The sequence below is a fragment of the Theobroma cacao genome, chromosome 2 (assembly GCF_000208745.1).
Source record: "Theobroma cacao cultivar B97-61/B2 chromosome 2, Criollo_cocoa_genome_V2, whole genome shotgun sequence".
Classification (NCBI taxonomy): Eukaryota; Viridiplantae; Streptophyta; class Magnoliopsida; order Malvales; family Malvaceae; genus Theobroma; species Theobroma cacao.
Window position 1 is genome coordinate 577,524 of NC_030851.1, and position 23,564 is coordinate 601,087.

The 23,564-nt window shown below is 36.3% G+C and overlaps 4 protein-coding genes and 1 pseudogene across 6 annotated transcripts; 3 read left to right on the forward strand and 2 right to left on the reverse strand.

Moving 5' to 3' along the window:
• Nucleotides 166–2,445, forward strand: LOC18607065 (pentatricopeptide repeat-containing protein At4g21065). The gene has a single exon (XM_018116348.1). The coding sequence runs from the start codon at nt 301–303 to the stop codon at nt 2,149–2,151; it is 1,851 nt and encodes a 616-aa protein (XP_017971837.1). The 5' UTR covers nt 166–300; the 3' UTR covers nt 2,152–2,445.
• LOC18607067 (protein BREAST CANCER SUSCEPTIBILITY 1 homolog) lies at nt 2,976–8,412 on the forward strand. Of its 2 annotated transcripts, XM_007041043.2 has the most exons (14): nt 2,976–3,198; nt 3,301–3,354; nt 3,438–3,508; nt 3,833–3,946; nt 4,093–4,538; nt 4,873–4,983; nt 5,096–6,124; nt 6,237–6,337; nt 6,440–6,626; nt 6,734–6,831; nt 6,946–7,072; nt 7,156–7,321; nt 7,487–7,605; nt 7,919–8,412. In XM_007041043.2, the coding sequence occupies exons 1-14, from the start codon at nt 3,143–3,145 to the stop codon at nt 8,246–8,248; spliced, it is 3,009 nt and encodes a 1,002-aa protein (XP_007041105.2). In that variant the 5' UTR covers nt 2,976–3,142; the 3' UTR covers nt 8,249–8,412. The 2 variants fall into 2 exon arrangements, with proteins under 2 accessions (XP_007041105.2, XP_007041106.2); XM_007041044.2 differs by lacking the exon at nt 3,833–3,946 and having other exon boundaries at nt 2,977–3,198.
• Nucleotides 8,394–10,090, reverse strand: LOC18607068 (myosin heavy chain, striated muscle). The gene is made up of 2 exons (XM_007041045.2): nt 9,693–10,090; nt 8,394–9,607 (listed from the first exon to the last, which is right to left on the reverse strand). The coding sequence occupies exons 1-2, from the start codon at nt 9,790–9,792 to the stop codon at nt 8,787–8,789; spliced, it is 921 nt and encodes a 306-aa protein (XP_007041107.1). The 5' UTR covers nt 9,793–10,090; the 3' UTR covers nt 8,394–8,786.
• Nucleotides 12,433–13,355, forward strand: LOC18607069 (annotated as a pseudogene).
• Nucleotides 14,181–16,590, reverse strand: LOC18607070 (major pollen allergen Ole e 10). 2 transcript variants are annotated; one of them, XM_018114756.1, is made up of 4 exons: nt 16,237–16,590; nt 15,013–15,351; nt 14,586–14,616; nt 14,181–14,482 (listed from the first exon to the last, which is right to left on the reverse strand). In XM_018114756.1, exons 1-4 carry the CDS (start codon nt 16,292–16,294, stop codon nt 14,380–14,382), a joined length of 531 nt encoding a protein of 176 aa, XP_017970245.1. In that variant the 5' UTR covers nt 16,295–16,590; the 3' UTR covers nt 14,181–14,379. The 2 variants fall into 2 exon arrangements, with proteins under 2 accessions (XP_017970245.1, XP_007041110.2); XM_007041048.2 differs by having other exon boundaries at nt 15,013–15,354.

Consider the following 23,564-nt stretch of genomic DNA (forward strand, 5'->3'; position numbering starts at 1 on the left):
CGAAGCAGAGATCAAATTGGCTAGAGCCACCCCTGGACATTTTTTCCACTGAAGAAATTGAGCTCACCTAGTTTGAAAGCTGTTACCTCTTCCAGCGTCTGCCCTGTTGACTTTCAGAATCGTTTACCAAAGTAGCATTTGCATATATAAAAAAATTTGCGATAAATTTCATGTCCACTCCAATGGCTACGAAGAATCGAGAATCCGTATGAGAGATTTAAGCAAGTTCCAGGATCCAGCCAGATCCGGAAACCGCATACTAAGGGCCAGAAACAAGACAGGTGAGACAAACATGAACCAATGCTCTCAAAGCACCCAAGGAACCATTCGTTCGTCCTTTTCTCGTCTTTAACGACCTCATGTTGCTACTCCACAACGCCACCACCCGCATCATCTTGCCCAGAAAATCCAGTATCTTTCATAGTCAAGAAATGCATTTCGCTCTTACAGAACTATGGCTCTTCCGAACTCAAACTCAGACAAATCCACGCTTTCTCTCTCAGGCATGGGGTCCCACTCAACGACCCTGATATCGGCAAACACCTTATTTACAGTCTTGTTTCCCTCTCGACTCCCATTTCTTACCCTTACAGCATCTTTTCTCGAATCCAGAGCTCCAATGTATTCATTTGGAATACCATGATTAGAGGCTATGCTGAGAGTGAAAACCCAGAGCCAGCCCTCGAATTATACCGCCAGATGCAGGCGTCTTGCATCGAACCTGATACTCATACATACCCCTTTCTTTTAAAAGCCGTTGCTAAGTTGGCGGACATAAGAGTTGGTGAAAATATGCATTCCACTGTTATAAGAAATGGGTTCGAGTCGTTAGTCTTTGTTCAGAACTCTATGCTTCATATGTATGCTGCCTGTGGACTCGTCGACAGTGCGTATAAGATGTTTGAATTAATGCCTGCAAGAGACGTCGTGGCTTGGAATTCTGTGATCAATGGGTTCGCTCTTAATGGGAAACCTAACGAGGCTTTGACTCTCTTCAGGGAAATGGGTTTGGAGGGTGTGGAGCCAGATGGGTTCACTTTGGTCAGTTTGTTTTCTGCTTGTGCTGAGCTTGGTGCTTTGGCATTGGGTAACAGAATTCACGTGTATATAGTGAAGGTTGGTTTGAGTGAGAATTTGCATGTTAAGAATGCGCTTTTGGACCTTTATGCAAAGTGTGGTAGCATTAGAGAGGCAAAGAAAGTATTTAATGAGATGAAGGAAAGGAATGTTGTTTCTTGGAGTTCTTTGATTGTTGGATTGGCTGTCAATGGCTTTGTTAAGGAAGCACTTCAGCTTTTCAAGGAGATGGAAAGAAAGGGATTGGTGCCTAGTGAAGTTACTTTTGTTGGGGTTCTCTATGCTTGTAGTCATTGCGGGATGGTTGATGAAGGTTTCGATTATTTTACGAGGATGAAAGAGGAATATGGTATTTTGCCCAAGATAGAACATCATGGTTGCATGGTTGATCTGTTGAGTAGGGCTGGCTTGGTAAAGGAGGCATATCACTACATCCAAAACATGCCATTGCAGCCTAATGCTGTTATTTGGAGGACATTGCTCGGAGCATGCACCACATATGGCCATTTGACTTTAGGAGAGTATGCAAGAGCTCAAATTTTACAGCTGGAACCTGGATGTAGTGGTGACTACGTGCTCCTCTCGAACCTATATGCATCAGAGCAACGCTGGTCTGATGTGCACATCTTGAGGCGAAAAATGCTTAGGGAAGGGGTGAAGAAAGTACCAGGTTATAGCCTTGTAGAGTTGGGCAATCATGTGTACGAATTTGTCATGGGCGATAGATCTCATCCTCAAAGTGAGGAAATCTATGCAATGCTAGCAGAAATCACAAAGAGGTTAAGATTAGAAGGTTATGCTCCCCATACAGCCAATGTGCTTGCTGATATAGAGGAAGAAGAAAAGGAGAATGCTTTGTCTTACCATAGCGAGAAGATTGCAATTGCTTTCATGCTGCTTAAGACAGCACCAGGTACCCCAATCAGGGTTGTGAAGAATTTGAGAGTTTGTGCAGATTGTCATATGGCCATTAAGCTTCTATCAAAAGTTTTCAAACGAGAGATTATCATCAGGGATCGAAGTAGGTTTCACCATTTCAGAAACGGTTCTTGTTCTTGTATGGATTACTGGTAGTCGAATTCAAGGATTCTATTCAAAATCTCAGATACTGATAAGCAACGGAATGCAATTCAGGTACAGAGATGAAGGTGAATGTTCGAACTTGAAATGGCAGAGTTTGCTCACTTGCACTGCCCTCGCTCTGTGCATGGTAAAAACCCAAACTTGAATTCCACCATTGTTATCAGTAAGCAACAGAGCAGTTTTAAGTTAGTTATCCAATTTTTCTCTGTTCCATTGTCCCTCACTCTTAAACACTCATGCGCAAACATTTGGTTTACCTGGTTGATGGATGTACTCTATTATTTATTCTTTGGTTGCTCAAATCCTTTCTTAATTGTCTGCAATTTCTAATTTCTATTAAAATTTACTTATGGCAACATCGTTTTCGGGTATAAGCCGCAATGCCACATTCACATTAAACAGTGACCAATGGATATTATTTTAAACAACAATATCTTTGTAAATTGAATTTATTTTAATTAGACCCTAAAGATGATTAACTTTATCAATACTTTTCTTCAAAAATATTTTCAAAAATTGTAAAAAAAATGTGAAAACAATACTTATATGATGATTATTTTTAAAATAGTTTTCTATTGATTAGATTAGATCGAAATATTCATATGAAACTGACCAAACTGATCAAACACATACCCTCACCACTGATTTTTGGACTTAGGGCCTGGGCCCTTGGGAAAAACCTTATAAAGGACAGCCCAGCTCCCCCAAATGTTCGTTTAGCTTGGGTTTCCCGAGTCTCTCTGCAATGGCCAGCCCATTTTTTGAAATACAGCCGCGAACTGGTGAGAAATCTTTGGCGGGGTTCAAAAAATTGAAAATTTAGATTTCAGTTTTGCGCTTCCTTCCAAGACAATCTTCCGCCATATCCATATCTTTCGTTTCGTCTGCCTTCCGTCGCCATTCTGTCGCTAACTCCCTCTCTCTCTCTCTCTCTCATTCTCAAGAAGAAAGGAACGACTATTTGCCTGATCAAGACCCAAAAATGGGGGATCCAAGTCACCTGGAGAAAATGGGCAGAGAGCTCAAATGCCCCATTTGGTATATTCTCATCAGCCCAGACAAACCCTTCATCCTCTTTCGTGCTTTTTTTTTTTTTTCATTTTTCTTAAATTTTTTATTAAAACAATATTTATTTTGCAGCTTGGGTCTGTTGAATTCTGCCGTTTCACTTACATGCAACCACGTATTCTGCAAGTAAGTTATATAGCCCTTTAAACTTCAGAGAAAGTGGAATAAAGAAAATCACTGATATCGAAAATTTTTCTGGTTGTTTACAGTGCCTGTATAATGAAATCAATGAAATCAGGTTCCAATTGTCCGGTTTGCAAAGTGCCCTACCAGCGTAGAGGTATGCTTCATTCTTGATTTTCCAGTGCTTTTAGAATATGCATGCCTGAAATTGTTTCTATGTTCTTAGTCAGTAAGTTTAATAATTACTGTTGCTATCTGTTTGAATGACAATTGAGGCCAGTAACTTGACTCTGTTTGGTTGTTGGTTTTTATGCTCTTTGCTACTAAATCAAACAATACTGCTGAATTGGTGTGACATTTTAGTTATATGAGTACTTGTTTTTGCTTTAATTTGAGCAAAACCTTACAGTCAAATGGAGTTATCTACAAGCTACAGTTGCTTGGCTGTTTTCAAGTCAATTCTTTTCTATTTTTGCTGTAGAGGTTCGTCCGGCTCCTAACATGGATAGCTTGGTTAGCATTTATAAAAGCATGGAAATTGCTTCAGGTTTCAATATTTTTGTCACCCAGAATCAGCCTCAGGATAAACCATCAGGTAATATAGGCACACATTCATTTAGTACAAGGTATCATAAGATTTATTTTCTTTTCTTGATAAGACATAAGAATAGACAGGAATATATTTTGAACCTTATATGTAGTTTGAAATTTCCAGTCAGTCTTCGCTTTTTTGTATTGCAGATGATGAAAAGCAACTTGAAAATGATCTCAATTGTAGTGAAAGAGTGGATGATCAGGGAGCGACCAAAAGAAGAGGATCGAGGGTGGATAAGTCCACAACTGTGAATTCTGATCCCATTTCTGTGAAGCCTTCTTTTCCTACCAACAAAAGGGTTCAGGTGCCACAATATCCTCATACAGAAATGCATATGTCGGCTGCAAAACTTGGAAGTGGATTGGCTGAAAGCACCAAGGATGAATCTAAAAGCAGTTTGATAGTTCAAAAGGAGAATTACGTTCTAAAAGATAAGGAAGAATTAATACTTGCACCCTTTTTCTGGTTGAGGGAGGAAGATGTAGAGAAGTCAAGTCAGCTTACAGATGGGGATCAATTTGCGTATATAACACCACCTGAAGTTCCTTCTTTCAGTGATATTAAGGATTCTGATGATGAAGGCTCCTCTAAAGTAAGTACTCACATGTGTATGTTAGCTAAGTACATTTTCAGAATCATCTACAGATATTGTCTAAATGGTTTTGTATTTAATAATAACTGTACATCTTACTTTTTTGTTCAGAATCGAGATTTTGATTTATAAGCATATGAAATTGTTTATTGGTTCAGACTTTAAACTTATGTCATGCTTAGCTCCCTCAGATCTCCAACTTTTCATTGACTTACTGTTGAATTCAGCAAGTCCTGTGTCATCTGAAGATGTTCAGATAGTTGAACTTTTTAATGGTTAAGATTTTTTAATGGCCTGAAATTATTTTTCTTACATCTTCCTAAAAATCATGTAGGAGGAGGTGCAGGGAAACATTGGTCATGTGAATTTCTTTGATAGCGAAATGTTTGAATGGACACAGAGAGCTTGTTCCCCTGAACTTCTTCCAAGTCCTGTTAAAATGCAGGTAATATTAAATACCCCACCTAAAAAGCTATTTTGCATTCTTCTTTATTTTTTTGAGCAATTTTCATCATGTTTTGGTCGTTCTGATTTACTATAATTTCAAATAAATGCAGGTTGCAGACACTGATGAACTAGCACTACAAGGTGCAAATACAGTTGAACCCTATATTAATAATGGTGCATGCATGACAACGAGACATGATACATCAGAAGAAATGCTGCCTAATATGCCATCTTCCAGAAACAAGACTATTGGTAATAAGATTAGGAATCAAAAATCCAGGCAAATAGGTAGGAAAGGTAGAAAGACTGCCCAAAAGAAGATTGCTGAAAGAACTACCAGTCCCGTTTGGAAAAATTATGCTGATCCAGGAAAACTATCTGAAGGTTTTAATCAAAACCAAGCAGCTGACAATAGTGGCAGTTCTTATTTGGCTAAGACTAGGAAAAATAATAAGGTGGCTGGTTTGGATCACCATGAAACTGAACCAATAGCAACATATGTTTCTGCTGCCTCTGGAAATGCAGATACTCCTAACCAGGATGAAACACAAATGGTTAAGAAGTTGCCTGCCAGAGCCAGTAAGAAAAAATGTGGTGATGAATATGAGAATTTGACGACTGGAAAAAGTTGCAGGAGGATCACTGGCCAGTGCCAAAAGAAATCTTGTTCAAAGTCAAAGAAACAAAAACCAAGTTTGGCTATAGTTGATTTCCCTGAAGAAGTTTCAACTGCACACAACCAGACAAATGAAAAGATGATTCTTCGGAACTCTTTTTCCATTCCTGTAGCTAATGACAATGGTGTCAAACAGTTAAGTGAAGGATCAATCAAACGTGCTAGAGAAGCAAAGTCTGCTTTGAGTTCGAAAAGCGAGAAAAACACAAGTTGTAAGAAAAAGATGAAAGTTTCTTTTACTGATGACACAAAAGGTTGGTTGGCCGAAGAGCATCAGCTGGGAAATAGCAATGTTTCTACTGGGAGATTAAGTGAACAGGTTCAAGGGAGTCCTACTGTTGGAATTTCAGATGGTTCAACAGCAAAGAAGCTTCCTGGTGCAAATGGAATGGCCTTGCGCAAATGTGAGACTGTTACGAATAAAACACAATGTGCTTTCTGTCTTTCTACAGAAGAGTCTGAGGTTAGTCCTTACTTATGTCAGATACCTCCTCCTAACAATGATATGACTATAACAGCCTATGCCTATCTCTACTATCGATGTGCCCAAGCTTATTTGCCAAATAAAATTGCAGGCCTCAGGACAGATGGTTCATTATTATGATGGCAGGCCTGTTCCTCTAGATTACAATGGTGGCTCAAAGGTCATACATTCACACAAGAACTGCACTGAATGGTGAAAGAATTTTTATGGAATAAACTGTGTCCAACTTAACTCTTTGAATTTACAATTTTGATGTTGTTGATGTCGTATAACTGTTCAGAAAAATGTTTGCAGGGCACCTAATGTTTATTTTGAAAATGATAAGGCAATCAACCTTGAAGCTGAATTATCCAGAAGTCGAAAAATAAAATGCCCCTGTTGTGGACTCAAAGGTGCAGCGTTGGGCTGTTATGAAAAGAGTTGCCGCAAGAGTTTTCATGTTCCTTGTGCAAAATTAATCTCAGAATGCCGGTGGGACACTGTAAGTGTGATGCAGATTGAAAAGCTTTCTGTACTTTTTTTATTGAAAAGTTTACACAGAATGCTTCTCGTTAATGTGTTTATTTTTTTTTTGAATCCCTACAATAGGAAAACTTTGTAATGTTATGCCCTCTTCATGCCTCGTCTAAGTTGCCTAATGAAAATTCAGAATCTCAAGAAAGCAGAAAAAGACGTGTTTTGAGAGGGTAAGCAGAGGATTCATTTAGTTTATTTTAGTATTCTTCATGAACTTCCTCCACCGCTTCATGCTCTATGAAATTCCATTAGATCCTTTCTTCTCACTCTTGTTTCGTTTCCAGACATTCTCCCATTCACCACAATCAAGTTCCTACAAACAATGGCATCAGTGTGCAGAAGAAATGGAATCCTTGTGGATCACCCAACAAATTGATTCTCTGTTGTTCAGCTCTTACAGTTGGAGAGAGGGTAAGGCCGGTGGATTTAGCTTTTCATTTGTTCTTTTACAGAAAGAAATTCCTTAACAGTTTTCTAAATTACTTGAACTGCAGGAAATCATATCTGAATTTGAGAAATTATCTGGGGTTACAGTGTTGAAGAAATGGGATTCAAGTGTGACCCATATCATTGCATCCACAGATGAAAATGGAGCATGCAAAAGAACCCTTAAAATTTTAATGGGTATCTTGGAGGGGAAGTGGATACTGAATATTAATTGTTAGTATTTTTTATCGGCATAAAGTGAATATAATTGCTTGAGTTTTAGAGTTTATAATTTTTGTGAGCCTAAGTGCCTATTCTGTGATACATATGCTATAGCTTTGCATAAATGCATGTGCGTATTATAACTGCTGCTTGAATTCTGAATTTCTATTTCTGCAGGGGTCAAAGCTTGCATTAAAGCCATGAAACCTGTTGATGAGTTACAATATGAAATTACTCTTGATGTTCATGGAATCAGGGATGGTCCACAACTTGGCAGGCTGAGGTTCCTGAACAAGGTCGGTTCCCCTTGATCTGTTCAAAAGTATTTTTATAGCCATTATTTAGAGTGATCTTGTTTTTTTTTTTTTTTTTTTAATTTTAAGTCTTCATGGGCCATGGTAGGCCTGACCCTTCCATTGATGTGAGACTCTTTGGTCTCGTCTACTGGAAACCATAAATTTACGCAATACTTTTGGCTCTTATTTTGTTTCTGAAAGATAAGATATAGGGCAGGCATCTTGAAAGAATCCTGAAAATGATTTGTGCATGTGTATGCCGGCACTGAACTTGCCTGCTTATTTGATTTTGATTTGACAACATTCCATGCAGCAACCAAAGCTTTTCGATGGGTCTAAGTTCTACGTGATGGGAGATTTTGAACCTTCTTATAGGGGATATCTACAAGACCTTGTAGTTGCTGCAGGAGGCACCATTTTGCATAGAAAACCCATTTCAGGTGATCAGGGAGCCCCTGTGTCTTCAACCTTCATAATTTACAGCCTTGAGTTGCCTGAAAAATGTGATCCAGGCAAGAAGCATATGATTTTAAGCCGCAGGCAATCTGATGCTGAAGCTCTGGCAAGTTCAACCGGAGCCAAAGCATTAAGCAATACGTGGCTTTTGAACTCCATCTCTGCGTGCAAATTGCAAAATCTCTAAACAGTTTTGCCTCTGTAAATGTGTACTCTTGCAATGTAACAGGTAAAAGTAGAAATTGTTTTCTGTGAATCCATTATAATGAATTTTCTTTAACTAGTTGGGAGTGAAAATTAGAACTGTTCTATCAGAATATGGCAAAATAAAATCATGCAAAATTTATTGTTTATGGATTGTTCTTCATGGAGAAAACTTACAGGTTACAGTGAAATTTGCTTTCAAAATAGAATGCATGATCTATGATTGATTGAAATCAATCACATAAATCTGTCATATGTTTACAAGAGTCAAGTTATTTTCACAAAGAGCTTTCAAAAAAGCAACATGAAATACATATGGATTCCAAGATGAGATGAAAAAGAACAAAACTTTGGTTTTATGCAACTATTGAGATTGTGGGCTCAAGCTAGAAAACTGAACTAAATCAATGCAATAATACCAAAATATTCACGGATGTGATTTGTCATCTTGAACTGAAGCATCTGCCAAAACCTTCCTATGCTGGCATAGAAGACAGGGCCACCATACCAGCATTTTGATCTCAGTTACAGGTGCTTTTCTTTTGCATGTGCTTCGAAATCTTAACATTGAAACTCTCGAACATGCATTCCAGTGCTGAAATTTCCCTCTCAATGTCTGCTTCCCGTACTTCTGTTGCTGCCAACCGCTGCTTGAGTCCATGTACTCCACCAAGTCCTGCTGCTACTTCAACCCCCATTTCCTCCATTGTCGTTTGAATCCCCACGTTTTCCTCTTTTGCATCTTTATATTTTCTCTTCAAGGATCGATACCCATCAAGAGACTTCAAAAGTTGCTCCGAAAGTGCCTTGTTTCGCTCTTGAAGGGCAGCATTGACCCCTTGAGTCTGATCTCCCCCATGCTTCTTCTCTCTATGCTCTGCCGCGCAAGCTTGCACTTTAGCCAGCAACGTCTCATTCTGTGCCTTAAGATCATTGATGAGTTCCTCCATTCCATTCAATTCTTGAACCTTTCGAGAAAGCTCCGAGGCCATGATTTCCTTCTCCTTTCCCAAGCTAGAACACATCGCTTCTAGGCTCTTCCTTGCAGCAGAGCTTGCATGCAGCTCTCTTCTCAACTTCTCTTTCTCATCTATCACAACATCCGCACCGGACTTCTTGTCTCTCGGAGCACGATGAGGCCTGAGATCTGTGTTGCACCGCCTGAACTCCTTCAAAGAGCTGCCAACAGGTGGTGAATATTTTTGGATCCGGGTTTTAACATCGTCCAGGATGCTGATCATCCCAGCCACCCTTTGCGCTCTGCGACCATCTTGGTCCCCATTGCTCGCCTGGCTTTGCTCGTGGATCAACTTCAGAAGGAGCTTCACGTTTGCAGCAATCCCTAACCATTGCAAAAAACCAAAGAAAATTCATGCAAACAATCAATGATTAAACGAGCCTGACAAGCACTAGGATCAAAGGGTTACCTTCGAAAGTGAAGTCTTGACCTTCAACATGGTGGTAATCACTAGAGGAAGGACGTGCTATCTCAGGAGATGAATATGCTCGACCGCCACGGCCGATCATCTCGAAGAAATGGAAGAGAAAAATCTAAGATCTTTCAAGAGAGGGAAAAAAAAATGAAAGCCAAAGGGTCAAAACTTAATAATAAGAGAGAGAATAATGAGTATTTCTATGTGTTATTATGAGGTTGAGGGATCCAAAAAAGAGAGACTGCTTTTGCACTCTCTCCTTTTCTTCTTCTCCCGTTCTTTGACTTTTGCTGATCTAATCCTTGTCTCTGTCTGTAATTTTTTTTTTTTTATTCTATTGACAATTTTCTTTGGTGCTGGCTAAGTCTGGGAATATGGTTGGTTCTTGCTTGTAAATCCTGCGCAATTAGTGCTCTGATGGTTTGACCTTTTCACAATATTTTCCATCGGCCGTTGCGCTGCTTTGCCTTTCCTTACACCTTCCTCAGGGGGACGTTACTTAACCATTTTTCCTTAACAAATTTGGATTTTAACTATTCTTATTCAGTATAAATTTATCCGTAACCGTTGTTAGTGTATACAATCTTTACGATTCTATTTTATCCAAAATAATATTAAATATTAAAAAAATATAGTTAAAAAAATAACCCCAAAGATCAAAACTTACATCAAATTACACAAATATGGATTGATATGAGAAGTTTGACCCCAAAGAGATGGGTTTATGCTTTGTCTACATCATTTGTTTACCAGAAAGTTAATCTTTGATGCATGTACTCTTTCATTTCTTTGGAGAGAGAGAGAGAGAGATGAAGATCCTGTTTGATGAAGTCTTCAATTAATTAGCATGGGAACCGGAATAGGGGGGAATAGCATGGAGTTGGCAGGGTCAGCTTATGATCCACATGCTAGATGCATGGGAAGAGGGCCACTTATTAATTGTTTCCTGCCTGTCTCTGCTCAAATTCTTTTATAAATCTTTCGTCTAATTATAAGTAACACGATACCTAAAATATACTCCTACCATCTTGAATCTCGCATGGTTATTTTTTTTTTTTTTCAAAATATTAACTTGACTAGTGTTCATTCTTTTCAATATTTTTCTGTTTCGATGTGAGGTTAAAATATTTATTTTCTCTAAAGCATTTGACATGACATCTATAGTTATTATTTTCTAAAAAAATAATTTTTTTTATAATTAGAATTATAGTATGACTTTGTTGAAGGATTTTCATCACCTCTTACTATGAAATATGAACGTCTTCTATTGTCCATATTGATCATTATTCTGATTCTAAAAGACAATACAATAAAACCGAAATCATATGATGTTATTTCATATTAATGTATACAAGTATAAGTTTGCTTTGAGTACTCTAATTTCTTTAAAATAACATCACAAGAACAACTCAACCATAATTGTTTTCTGCCTGTCTGTCTAAATTTTTTTTATATTCTTTCTTTTAATCATAAGAAATAAGGTACATAGAATCTAATTACTATAATCTCGTACATGTTATTTTTTTTTTTCAAAATATTAACTTAACGAGGTATGCAGTATTTATTTTTTAAAAAATTTTCTTATTTATTCGATATGAGATTTAAACACTTTATCTATTTACTTTAAAGTGTTTGTTGTGACATCTATATGTTATTATTAGTAAACAATCTTTTTTTAATACTTGGAATTATAATGTGACTTTATTGAAATATTAAAAATTTCACTTTTGATTATGAAATATGAATATCCCGACTATGCCTGTTAACCACTATTCCAACTCCGAAAGCCCAAACAATAAGATTGAATTTCTACGAAGTTATCCAATGCTAATGTGTTGAAATATTATTTAAATTTTAGTTCGTATTTGGGTTTAGCAAATTTTTTTTACATCAGATATGGGGGGAGTAATTAAAAACAATGCAATATGTTTTGGTTCCTTTGATGGGCGGTGAAGTAAAATTTACACCCAAATTTCCATGCACGAGAGTTCAAGCAAAACCAGCTGTAGTCTCGACTCTCAAACGTCATGCATGCTCTCTCTCTCTCTCTCTCTCTCTCTCTAGTAGAAGTTCATTTTGACCAAAATCCATAAGGATAAACCAGCACTGCATGTTGCAATATTCATGTGGCAGTCCAGCTACAGCACAACTACGTACTCGCCACTCAATCTTCCTCATCATCTCATGTGCCCCCAAAATCACTGCCGATCACTGCGCTGCTCATTCACTGCAAAAATTACAAGGTATTTCACTGAATTGATTTGGTTGGAAACAATTCATCCCATATAGTTTCGAGGGAACCAATTTCGTAAAAAATCCGTCGAATAATGTTATTATAGTAATTAAGTGATAATGTGGCTTGTAAATGAACTAATTAATTACCCATCAACTTCATCCCTAAAATGCTTACTTATATTGCCATGAATGGAAGATATTACCTAATGATCATTCAATTTAATTCAAAGATTATCTGGTATAAATAATACAATGCATATGTGTCAGTCTGCTTAATTAGTAACCATGATTTATTGCTTATTACTACATTCTATTGAATCATTAATTACAATTTATATCTCCATTTAATTTTATGTCAGCTCGTTCTTAAGTTCTTCTATACCAAAATTAAGCAAACTTACCATTTTTTTTTCTCGTTAAATATCTATAAAAAGGACCAAAAAAGAAAAACCATGAGTAACAACAAGCATTTTAGCTATACTCTCTTAATAATTTAGTCATGGAATCTAAATTGTTTCCCCTCCTTGCAACTGCTTCCCTTCTCTTCCTTTTTCCTTCGTTTTCACACACTGTGTTTGCCAGGCCAAATCCTGAGAACCAATCACCATTTGCCTTCCTGAAACAGCTCGAGGGGTGTCGTAAGGGTGACAAGGTTAAGGGCATCGGGGAGTTGAAAATGTACCTTATAAGATTCGGGTACTTGAGCTCTACCGACCCTAACCATGGAGGACCCCAAGAAAACTATAATGATGATTATTTTGATGATCTGTTAGAGTCTGCCATCAAGACTTACCAACACAATTTCAACCTGAGGGTCACCGGAACCTTGGATGCTGAAACCATATCGATCATGAACCTGCCACGATGTGGGTGCCTGATGACAACATCATCAATGGCAGAAACCACAGTGGCTCTAGCTCTTTCCATGCAGTGCCTCGTTATGCATTCTTCAATGGAAGACCGAAATGGCCACCTTCCAAGACCACACTCACCTACGCTTTCCCTCCAGGAACTCGACCCGATGCCATGGCCCCGGTTGCGCAGGCTTTCTCGACTTGGGCCTCGGTGTCGAAGTTCCAGTTCAGATTGGTGCAGGATTATAAAAATGCTGATTTGAAAATCAGTTTTCAGAGGCGTATTCATGGGGATGGGGTTCCTTTCGATGGCCCGAGGGGAGTCCTGGCTCATGCTTTCGCACCAACCGACGGGAGGTTACATTTTGATGGGGATGAGAACTGGACCGTGGGTGCCAAGCCTGGTGCGTTTGACATAGGCACGATTGGCCTGCATGAAATCGGCCATCTTTTGGGACTTAAACATTCCACTGTCAAACAGGCCATAACGTTCCCATTTATTGAACCTGGAAAAATTAAAGGATTGAATGATGATGATATTAAGGGAATTCATAGTTTATATGGTTAATATTTGCCTAGCCTTGATTTTGATGGGAAAATTTTGAGTTCAATTATAGTTCATTTAGAGCTTTTTTTGCTCGATCTAATGAAATTTTATCCTTTTCCTTTTAAAAGAATACTTAATTTTGATTTTGAATTTCATCTAAAACATTTGGAAATCAAAGTTTAAAAAATATTGTTTAAATTTATTAATATCTTACACACTACTGGTTAAATACCCTATTTATCATTTATTTCTCATGTAAGAAAGGCCAGTGACAGTGAGCATTATAGCAAGCAAGCAAAAAGACAAAACGAGGGGCTGGATTTAGATTTTTTGGAGACTTTAAGCCCTTAATCCTTGTGGCAAATGGGGAAAAACAACACTGAAAAGCCATGGCTTTCATGGTTGACAGACACCAACCTGATGACATAATTGACGTTCATGCTTGCCAACTTCTACGAACACTGCCCCAAGCAAATTGGTTTCAGACAAAAGACAAAAGCTATAAGCCTGTGACAGAGATACTGCAGTGAATTTGTGGCCCACTTTCTTCCTTCTTTCAGGATTTCATCCACTTTTCCTTCTGCTTTTGGTTCCTTCCTTGTTGGTTCTTTACTTAACCTTGCTGGATTATAGTATTTCATCCATTAATCCTCCTTTCCTTGATTCATTTCTCTTTTCTATATCGTCTCTCAATTTCTCACGAAAATCTCTGGTCCAGGACACACGACAGCAGGCACGATTTTTTAGGCTATTGGTCTTTTTCTTTTTTTCACAAATTTAGAATAATATACTAGTATATACATAAGGACTACCATGCCCAGATGGTATGAACATTGCCAAGGAGTATGAACATCAAAAACTATAGTAATATATAGATAAAAATTAGATTCCTAAACCAATTACAAAGATAGGAATCCTCTAACTGTGATTATGCTCTTAATCCATCAGCGTTCACATTTTTAAGCATTTCAACCATATTTCAACAAAAAACAGGCAAAGATCATTCAAGCTTCAAGTGCAAGTAAGGGCAAAGATCAACCTTGCATCAGCTTCCCTTGTACAAAAGCAGTAAAACCCCGACAATTTCCCACCATAAAAAGCTTGACTGGTATTTGGACAAAGGAGGTGGTGCTGCAGAGCCAACAGATCTGCAAAACCACAACAAAAAAGAAAACACGTTGCACATACTCAACATCCAGAACCCTGCAAGTATACATGAAAATGAACAATGTATAGGATGAACATTCGTACCCTGGTGCAGAATAGAGACACTTTCCGTAACCTGTAGATAGCATGAGCAAACTTGGAAGTCAGGGAAATATGCAATGTATTTGTATGTTGAACAATTTTTTGTTTATAACCAAAAAGAATCACTTTGGAGCAATTCCTGAAGGACAACTTGGAAGAACTGTGGACACAAATCCTAACTACAACTGTCAATTTTCCATGTACATTAAAACTAATGATGGAAACAATGACCCCTTTCAAGCTATATAGGCTATTTATGATTTCAGAAATCAGGATATTCCCTCAAAAGAAAACAAACCAAAGTGCATATAGTTTTTCTTTCTTTCATTGGAAATATGTTATACTCTGTTCAAAGGATACACCAGTCTGAGAAAATTAATTAATAACCAGAGGGGGAGGGGATTTAATGTAATGTGAAGGAATTGCTTACTGGGGTTATTTTTTGTTAAAGTGGCAGTTCCTCCGAAATTGCAAGCAATATCAGAATTGCCATTCTGTTGGTAATAGTTATTGAAGGCATAGGAGGCATGAGACACGAGGGTGTCAGGTTCATAGCATTGTCCTCCCTCTTGGATTGCTATGCAATCAGCCATTCCCAGACCACATGCCCAATCTAATGCATTCTGCAAATCAATCTGGGAAACCCCGGCCAGGGCCACACACCATGTTGTATCATCAAGGAAAGTTGTGTTGCCTTCTGGAGGTGAAAGTGTTGTGACCGGAATCGCTGCTTCTGCCCTCTCTTGCACTGACAATCCCATTGTTGGGACTACTATTGCAAAGAATTGAGACACAAATAAAACAGAGCAGATTAGTAGCGGACTAAACTAATCAATGACGGTATCAATGGCTATAAAATGGCACAGAAGATCGCTGAGAACATCTTTGCTCCTAAAAGAGAAAAAGTAATATTTTATAAGTCTTGATTCCGCCCTTCAAATACTAAGGTGGGAATCAGCTGCAGTCTGAGCACAACTCAAACACGTCAAGCAAAGTTGCAGTAATCAAATTCTGATGTAGGCAGTGCTTCAGTTTTAATCCTCAAATGGTAAACATGCTGTGCTTAATGATAAATATGAATTAGGATTCTCAGTTTAATCAGGTATAAACTACAAAGGCAGCAAAAAGACAGACAATGCCATCATCATAATTATTAAATGAGGTTTGTTTTGTCAAGTCACCATCATTTTTCAGAGGTCATGATGGAGAAAATTTAGCATGAAGACAAGGCCTAGCTTTAGGGCAAAAGGAGCAATATGATCATCCAATTAATGTAAATAAAGAAGATTAGTAAATAACAGGATGTTCCCACTTTCCACTAATCAATAAAAAGAAAAGAGAAAACAATGCTACTCCTATCTTATTCTCGTAGTCTTTAGGATTAAAAAATACGTTATTTTTACTGAGAAAGAGAAACAGCACTGTGCCACTACTGTCTCCACCAGCAGCTGCAACCGCCAGGTTTCAGAACAAGAAGATCTCAGCAAAGGAACCAAGAACATTTAGACACGCCAAGAATCATGAAACGGATAAAAGAAAAGAAAAGCAGAGGCCTATGCGAAGTAAGAGAAAGAAATCAACTCTGACCCAACAAACTAGAAGCAACAACCAACAAGAAACTAGAAGTATAGTATATATGAAAAAGAAAACATACCCAGATAGCACCCCATCAACAAGAGGCAGTTTAAAACCAAAGCTGCTACCTTTCTCATGGGTGGGTGCTTCTTTACCTTAGCTAAACCTTCTTCACTCACGCTAAATGAGTTAACACACCCACGCCCACGCTCGAGTTGTTTTAGTGAAACAAAATGGGGTTTTATAAGCACAGATGAGATGATGGTTAGAGAGGAATCAGCAGTTTCTTGAAAGGAAATTATCTTCTTCTTTTTCTCTTTATCCGAGGGGTATGTGTGTGTCTGTAAGAGACTGATGAATGCTACAGAAGCCAAGTACTCTACTTTGACAGACCATTTCAGACTTACAATAATATTATAGTATCGAACTTTTCCCGAAGGTGGTTGAAGCAAACAAGTTTTCCTGACTAATGATTTTCGTGATATATAAATCTAAACTTCTCGTGACAATTGTTTCGCCGCGCCTTGATACCGCACGGATTCTATCGGAGTCTGCTCTTTCTGGATCCTAACCAGCCCAATGATTTTCTATTGACAGGCCTACGAACAAACATTTCGAAGCCGATGGCTCAGCCAGAGGGCCGGACTAGAGCAACATGACCAAAGTTCAGGCTCAATTCATTGCTCAGACTGGCTCGCCTGGGCCTAGCCTATCTTGTTCTCAATCCATTACTTAATGATAAGGAAAACTAAGAAATAGGGAAAAGTCTAGGGTTGCCTAGAATCTGCCAAACTGGTCGACATAGGGTTTTTTTTTTTTTTGAATTACGAAAATAGAGATTGAATTTTATTTTTTAAATAAAAAAATCATACATCAATTAATTAATCAAATATTCAGATACAATTAATCGACATAAATTTATTTTAATTTTTAATTTCAGGATAATTTGATTTGTTTGATTAATTTCATTTTAAAATTTTTTTCGGATTGAATTGATTGAATGTACATCCTTAACAGAAATGATATAAAAGTTTTGAAAAGTAGTCAATAAGGTTAACAATAATAGCTCTAAAAATACTCTTCAATTGAAATCTTGAAATTTTTTAAAAATAATAAAGAAAAAGTAATAAATAAGAAAAACAAAGATTAAGAAAAAACCGACCGAACCAACCGACGTAGTTTCATTTCGATTTTGTTTGTTTTCAAGATATATTTTGATTAATTCAATTATTTTTAAAATTTTCAAATCAAATTAATCAAATTTACATCTTTAATGAAAATTATACAAAGGCTTTTAAAAATAATCCATAACAATAACAACGACAATAATAGTAATAACTCCAAAAATACTATTCAATTGAAATCTTCAAACTTTTTAAAAGTATCAACACGGATAAGGATAGAACGAAATCATAATAGCCTTTTATTTTCATCCATACAAAAGAGAAAAAAAAGAATTATTTATTAGACAATGACATAAATTTGATTGGTGTTACAAACAATAGGGCCTTAATTCTTCCTGTTCCTTTAAAGATTTTATTATAAAGTCCATTGATGCCTTACTTTGTCCGGTCTTGGTTTTTTTTTTTTTTCTTTCACAATTAAAGATGCTTTTAGTTTTAAATGTACTTTGAATTACATATAGTTAGAGAATGCTACACAAAAAAATAAATATGATTGAGGGGGCATTAAAAGCAATGTTCCGAAGATGCGAGTGAGGTTCCCATCAAGGCTTGGGGATCGCCCGACCACCAACCTTCAGCTGCCCCTCTCTTTGTTCCCGGGTTGGTTTATTAAGCCCTTAACTTTAAGCCCATGTGCCCTTAAATTTCCTGTCTATTCATTGTTCTTTCATTTTTATTCCCGTTGCTTTCATGTCCATCATGCTTCAACTTTATGCTAATTCCCTTCATCAATCCTTAATTGATTATAATTTATTATCATCGATAGTATCATGAGATCGTTATTTTTTTTAAAATTCATCTATTGAGATGTAAAATGTCTACATTTATGAATTTAAAATCTTTTTTTCGTATTTTCGATATAAAATTTCTAAATATTAACACGCATTAAAATTCATTTTTCTAATTACTAGGAGAATGGTTTGTCGATTTACTTGTCTTTACTTCAAACTCTTACTTTCTTTTTAAATGGGTAATCTATTGTAATGTATAATGTTCGTCTTTATATGTCCAAAATATCTTTATCTATCATTTGATATGAGATTCCGTAACAGAATAGAATTCAATTTTCTGGCAACCAAGACAAGGGCCTGTCGATTTACTTGTCTTTGTCTCAGGCTCTTACCCGATCCATGAATGATAGAGAGGGAAAAGAAGGGGAAAACAGCTTGAAGTCTTATGCATAGTTTGGTTTGCCTGTTCTGCTGAACCATCACCAGGGAATTGTTACATGAACAAGTAATCCATGTACCATACCTTTCATGTCATTGACGTGACAAAGTGAGCTGTGCAAACATTTCGTTTTACTTAGGAACATTGATTTAATTTCTCAGAAACATGAGAAAGGGAGAAAAAAATAAAACATCGGCATCATATACATGCGCTCTCAGAACTTGGGACCATGGGACATAGACTACTCAGACAGTAGCTCCATTTTAATTCAGAGATTAATTGTCAATCAAAATATAATGAGACCATCATTTTTTTTGTCCATTTTGATGAGATATAGATATAAATATTTCATGTATATGATCAGTTCGATCGGTTCAATTATTTCTTTTTTATCTGGGAAAAGAGAAGGTCGACAGAAAAGAAAAAGGGAGATGTTTGTAGTATGTCCCCATGCAGCCAAACCCTGAATATTCTTTTAGAAGCAGTGTGTTAGTGATCATATGCTGGTGCTTAATTATTAAAGAAATCTTGGCCAAGCAACTTTGCTTCTAGCTCAATCAAAGTGAGAGGGCCAAATCTTCATGTTAAAGAAATTTATACTGATCATACATGATTCCCAATCATATAGGACAAATTAATTTATACATTAAAGCTTATTAATAATAGGTTCATTCTTCGATGAAATAAACCCTAGCAACTCTAGCTAAATTTAATAATTTTGAACACAAACGACTGTTAACAATGGGTTTATCATGCTTCATATATAAATTGTGTCTATACGTTTAAGACATGACAATTACGTATTTTTAACGGTTTAAATCACTTAACTTATTTAGTTAATCAAATTACTACATCGATTTGTATAAATTAATTGTGTTAACTGTGTTTAAATAGATTTATAAGGACTTATTAAAAATATCCTGATATAATCACATGAGTGAATGTGCTTAACCCAGACTAATATATTAAAGTGATGAATGTGAGACCGAATCTAGCAGTTAGATTTATAACCACTAAATATTATGTAACTAAAAAATTCAAGCAGACAATGAGAAGCAAACGAGAACAGCTATAAGTGAGACATCCGGCTTGGATTTCCCACAAATTTTTTTTTTTTATATTTTGGCATTTCTATTTTTGGGTTGTTCTTGCTACAGTCCTTATGTTCAAACCCTCAGTTTTTGTACCAAGAAAGTTAGTATTATATTAAGGTTGATGTCATGATTTTCAACTAATGTTTGATTAATTTATTACATGTTGTAGAGGAAGTTGTCTGAGTGAACATATTTTGTCCGATTGTCGGCCTATCAAAGCACCGGGAATATTGGTGCAGTGTTTACCTCTCTTTTTCTTATTCTGATACTTCCTAGAAATCATCAAATTTTTTTTGGAGTTTAATTATCTTTAATTATTATCATAATTAAAAATGGTTTATACTTAATTTCTAGAAGCTGACATTAATTTTATGAACTTTGTTAATTAGGAACCCTATAATAAGATTAGAGGACGAGAAAAATAACATTACTTTGGTCCCATTTTGTTTGTTTATATATTTTTTTTTGTAAATTTTAATATAAAATACATCAAAATCAAAATTTTATCCTAATTTCAATAATTTTTTTAAAAAATAAATATTTAGGAACAAAAAAAGTACGGGTATATATATCTTTTATTGGAATTTAGTTGTTAATAAAGGAATTTATTGCCATTTATTAATTAACATAGTATGATACTGTCATGAGAATCCGTGACAAGACAAATCAAATATCAGAGTTTATGATAAGATTAATAAAAGGATGGAAGAGGACATGAATTAGAGCTTGTTACCCTATTAATTTACTGTGTGTTTTCCATTGTTGTCTTATTCCCTGGAAAACAGATTCCTTCTTTAAAATTTTATAGCATATTGATACAGTAATGGGCAAGCAGATAGGAAACAGACATAGTTGAAAATTTGGATTTTTTAGATTAGAAAAAGGAGATCCTTAGTACTAATATTACCTGGAAATCTTTAATGCAAGTCAAGTGGCCAACACATTTCACAGCATTTCATGCCAAATCTTCTTTGTAATCTCAGTGATAACTTTGAGCTTAAGGTTAAATTTTTTTTTTGGAAGGTCTTCAATTATTGTGGACAACTTGGGCATTAATCCTATGAAGAAGAGGAGAGGATTTGGGAGGAAAATGCCAAAAAACTATATCAAAAGAAAGAAAGGAGTTAGATCCCCCCAACCCACAAAATCTGCTTAGTGGGATTTACCAATTTACATGAGATCTTGGATGCTTGAAATTTTTTTCTTCTCCAAAATCAATGGGTTTTTTTAGAGTTTTGGGCCTTTGTCATTTTTCATTCAAACATCAAATCAAACCTTAATTATAGATCATTTTGTCTAAACCCCACAGCATATGGTTAGATCTTCCAATAGTATAATTATTGGTTTCTCTGCTGTTTTTGATCATGAAAATCAACATGACATGATTGGTTTCTTTAACAGATGAGCTACTCCTGCCTCAAAAAATCCATTAATAGTGCACATTCTTTTGGTTTTTCCAATCTGAAACCAGATTTGCCATGCCTGCCATCATTCACAGTTTTTTCTCTGCTTACACTTAAATTTTTGGACAATTTCAATTTCAGACTTTATCTACATGCTGATTTCTTCTTATTCATGGGGATAAATCAGGTTTTGCCATCTTGACACCGGGAGCAGACTCCCCTGAATGAGGGTGTTAATGTTTTAGCTTCAGGTTTTCTTTTTCCCTGAAGAATTCACAAATCTCATCCAGAGGCACAGCAGCTCCCACTTATTGCACTTTATGCTGGCCTTTTCCAAGGCACCCAATTCCCTTCTAAACTCATCATGGGCCCCTTTTTTTTTTCATCAATTTCAAAATTTTTTCCTATACAACTAGTCCCCAAGTTATGAAAAATGGAGATTGAAATATAAATCAGAAATCATGTTAGGCTTTTAGGGACTTGTTCCTTTCAATGGGACCCCAGAGTCCCATCAAAGGGGTTGGGACCTCTTCAGGCCCTCCTCAGCCCCAAACCGTTGCAACCCCAGGTTTTGCTCCCAATCTTGCTGGCATGTCATGCATGCATTGTTTTTATCCTGGCTAACGCTTTTCTTCAATTAATTGGAGAGAAAAAAAAGATATCCCAATGTTCTTAAACATTAGCATTTCAATGCATATAAGGTAGTTGAAATTGTTTCCTGAGTAAAATGAAAAACAGAAGTATGTTCTCTGAAAATTGCAGTTAGGATGGGGGGAGGTTTTGTCTCCTAACTTCTTCTCGTTCGAAATAAGGTAGCCACACCTCTTTTGGGACCCTACTATGCTTTGAATTCCAGTGGATCATTTGCAATTTTCATTTTCTGAATGTCCTTCAGAAGGGTGCGGCGCTTAGCTTCTGCTCTCCATATTAGCTACGTTTCTTCACCTTCATCCCTCCGATGTATGTATGTTACGTGGACATAAAATATCAACTGAAATTAAACCTGATGATACTTAATTTTTTATTAATATTAAAGGTTTGTTTTGATGCAATACTATTGAAAACCTTGTTAAATCATTGTCCAACCATTTACACAAAGACTTCAATGCCTACCTCAATAATGTAACTAGAAATTTAATTCACAGAAACCAAAATACTACTAGAACTGTTAAATCTACAACTAACATTCAAAGGTTTCACAGTCTTCATGAATTTCGATATTCAAAGTCAAAAGATAAATGTATATAGGAAAGCAATATGGCCAGAGCTACTTTCTTAGTTCCACACTGAATATTTTAAAACATGTTGAATGGATTATTCACAACCGGGAAATAAAAAGGGTAAAACGATTCCTAGTTCAAGATTAAAAATTGCTACATCAAGTACACAAACATTAATCATTTCAATGAAAATAATGGTGCCTAATTTTTATTTTATTTTTTTTTACTTTATCCCGTAAAATATGGAAATAAGAAAAGAAACACTATAAGATTGCTATAGATAATCATGTAGTACTACTTTTGAAGTACATTTTTAAGGTCCTTTAACTTTGGATCATTGCAACAAAAACACACAAGGGTTTATGTCACTTTAACCCTTGAAATATGGAATTAAAAAGAAATTATTATCGAGAATAATCAATTGCAATTTTTTTTTATGGTAGTTCATTTTTAACACTATATCTCAAAGCACACAAAGCATTTGGTTAATTAGTCTAAAGATAAAGGTTTAATCATTGTTAGTAACATGAGCTTATCTAAAGATAAGCTTTTTAGAGTCATATAATTTTAGATTTGAAATATTGTTGAACTAATAGTCTTTGGATCCAAATCATGTTATGATAGATCTTGATTTTATAAATAAAAGTCTTATTCCAGTTGATAAGTATGTTTTATGAATTATAAGTATTTAGTTAATTACTTAACTTTTCACTATTGTGAGATTTCGTATAAGAAATACTAAAGTCGAGATAAATTCGAATCGAAGTGAGTAACTTTTTTTAATAAGTGAAAAAACTAGTGTAATGAGAATATCACACAATTAGGCATGATAGAATGCTATAGATTTTAAACTTATAAGTAAGAATTTAAGCTAATAAGGTTGATTATGATAAGCCCAAATTAAGGTTGACAAAGTACGGGTAAATGAATGACTTGGAGAATTATTTGATGGGGGGGGGGCAGTTTGGGCAATTGGGAGGAAAGGTTCCAGGAAGCTGCCAAAACAGTGAAACCACACACTGTTTAAAATTCCTAAGCGAGTGGTGAAAAGAGAAAGAAAAACAAAAACGCAACCTCTGCCACGTGACAAACAGCCGCACGTGCCGCTAACCCAGACGTCATCAAGAAAAGCCGAAAGTCTACCACAGTAGTCAAACACAAGCAAAATCTCCTTTTTCACCCTCACGTGTAAACAAGCTCCCTGCCCCCTTTTTTAACCGTGGTTAAAACTTAAAACCCCGAAAATATTTACCACGATTTACAGCCCTCCCCTGCCCCGTAATCACACCCTCCGTACATCACCAGCATAAATACGCCCAACTACCGCCCTCTCATT

What these genes read in the sequence shown, in the direction of transcription:
- LOC18607070 (XM_007041048.2), bottom strand. Translation starts at nt 16,294, where the DNA reads ATGAGAAAGGTAGCAGCTTTGGTTTTAAACTGCCTCTTGTTGATGGGG. An exon ending in GTTGATGGGGTGCTATCTGG is followed by an intron (nt 15,355 to 16,236) that starts GTATGTTTTCTT and finishes TCTTTGCAATAG; the next exon opens with TAGTCCCAACAATGGGATTG. An exon ending in TTTAACAAAAAATAACCCCA is followed by an intron (nt 14,617 to 15,012) that starts GTAAGCAATTCC and finishes TGCTATCTACAG; the next exon opens with GTTACGGAAAGTGTCTCTAT.
- LOC18607068 (XM_007041045.2), bottom strand. Translation starts at nt 9,792, where the DNA reads ATGATCGGCCGTGGCGGTCGAGCATATTCATCTCCTGAGATAGCACGT. An exon ending in TCAAGACTTCACTTTCGAAG is followed by an intron (nt 9,608 to 9,692) that starts GTAACCCTTTGA and finishes TGCAATGGTTAG; the next exon opens with GGATTGCTGCAAACGTGAAG.
- LOC18607067 (XM_007041043.2), top strand. Translation starts at nt 3,143, where the DNA reads ATGGGGGATCCAAGTCACCTGGAGAAAATGGGCAGAGAGCTCAAATGC. An exon ending in GCCTCAGGATAAACCATCAG is followed by an intron (nt 3,947 to 4,092) that starts GTAATATAGGCA and finishes TTTGTATTGCAG; the next exon opens with ATGATGAAAAGCAACTTGAA. An exon ending in ATGATGAAGGCTCCTCTAAA is followed by an intron (nt 4,539 to 4,872) that starts GTAAGTACTCAC and finishes AAAATCATGTAG; the next exon opens with GAGGAGGTGCAGGGAAACAT.
- LOC18607065 (XM_018116348.1), top strand. Translation starts at nt 301, where the DNA reads ATGCTCTCAAAGCACCCAAGGAACCATTCGTTCGTCCTTTTCTCGTCT.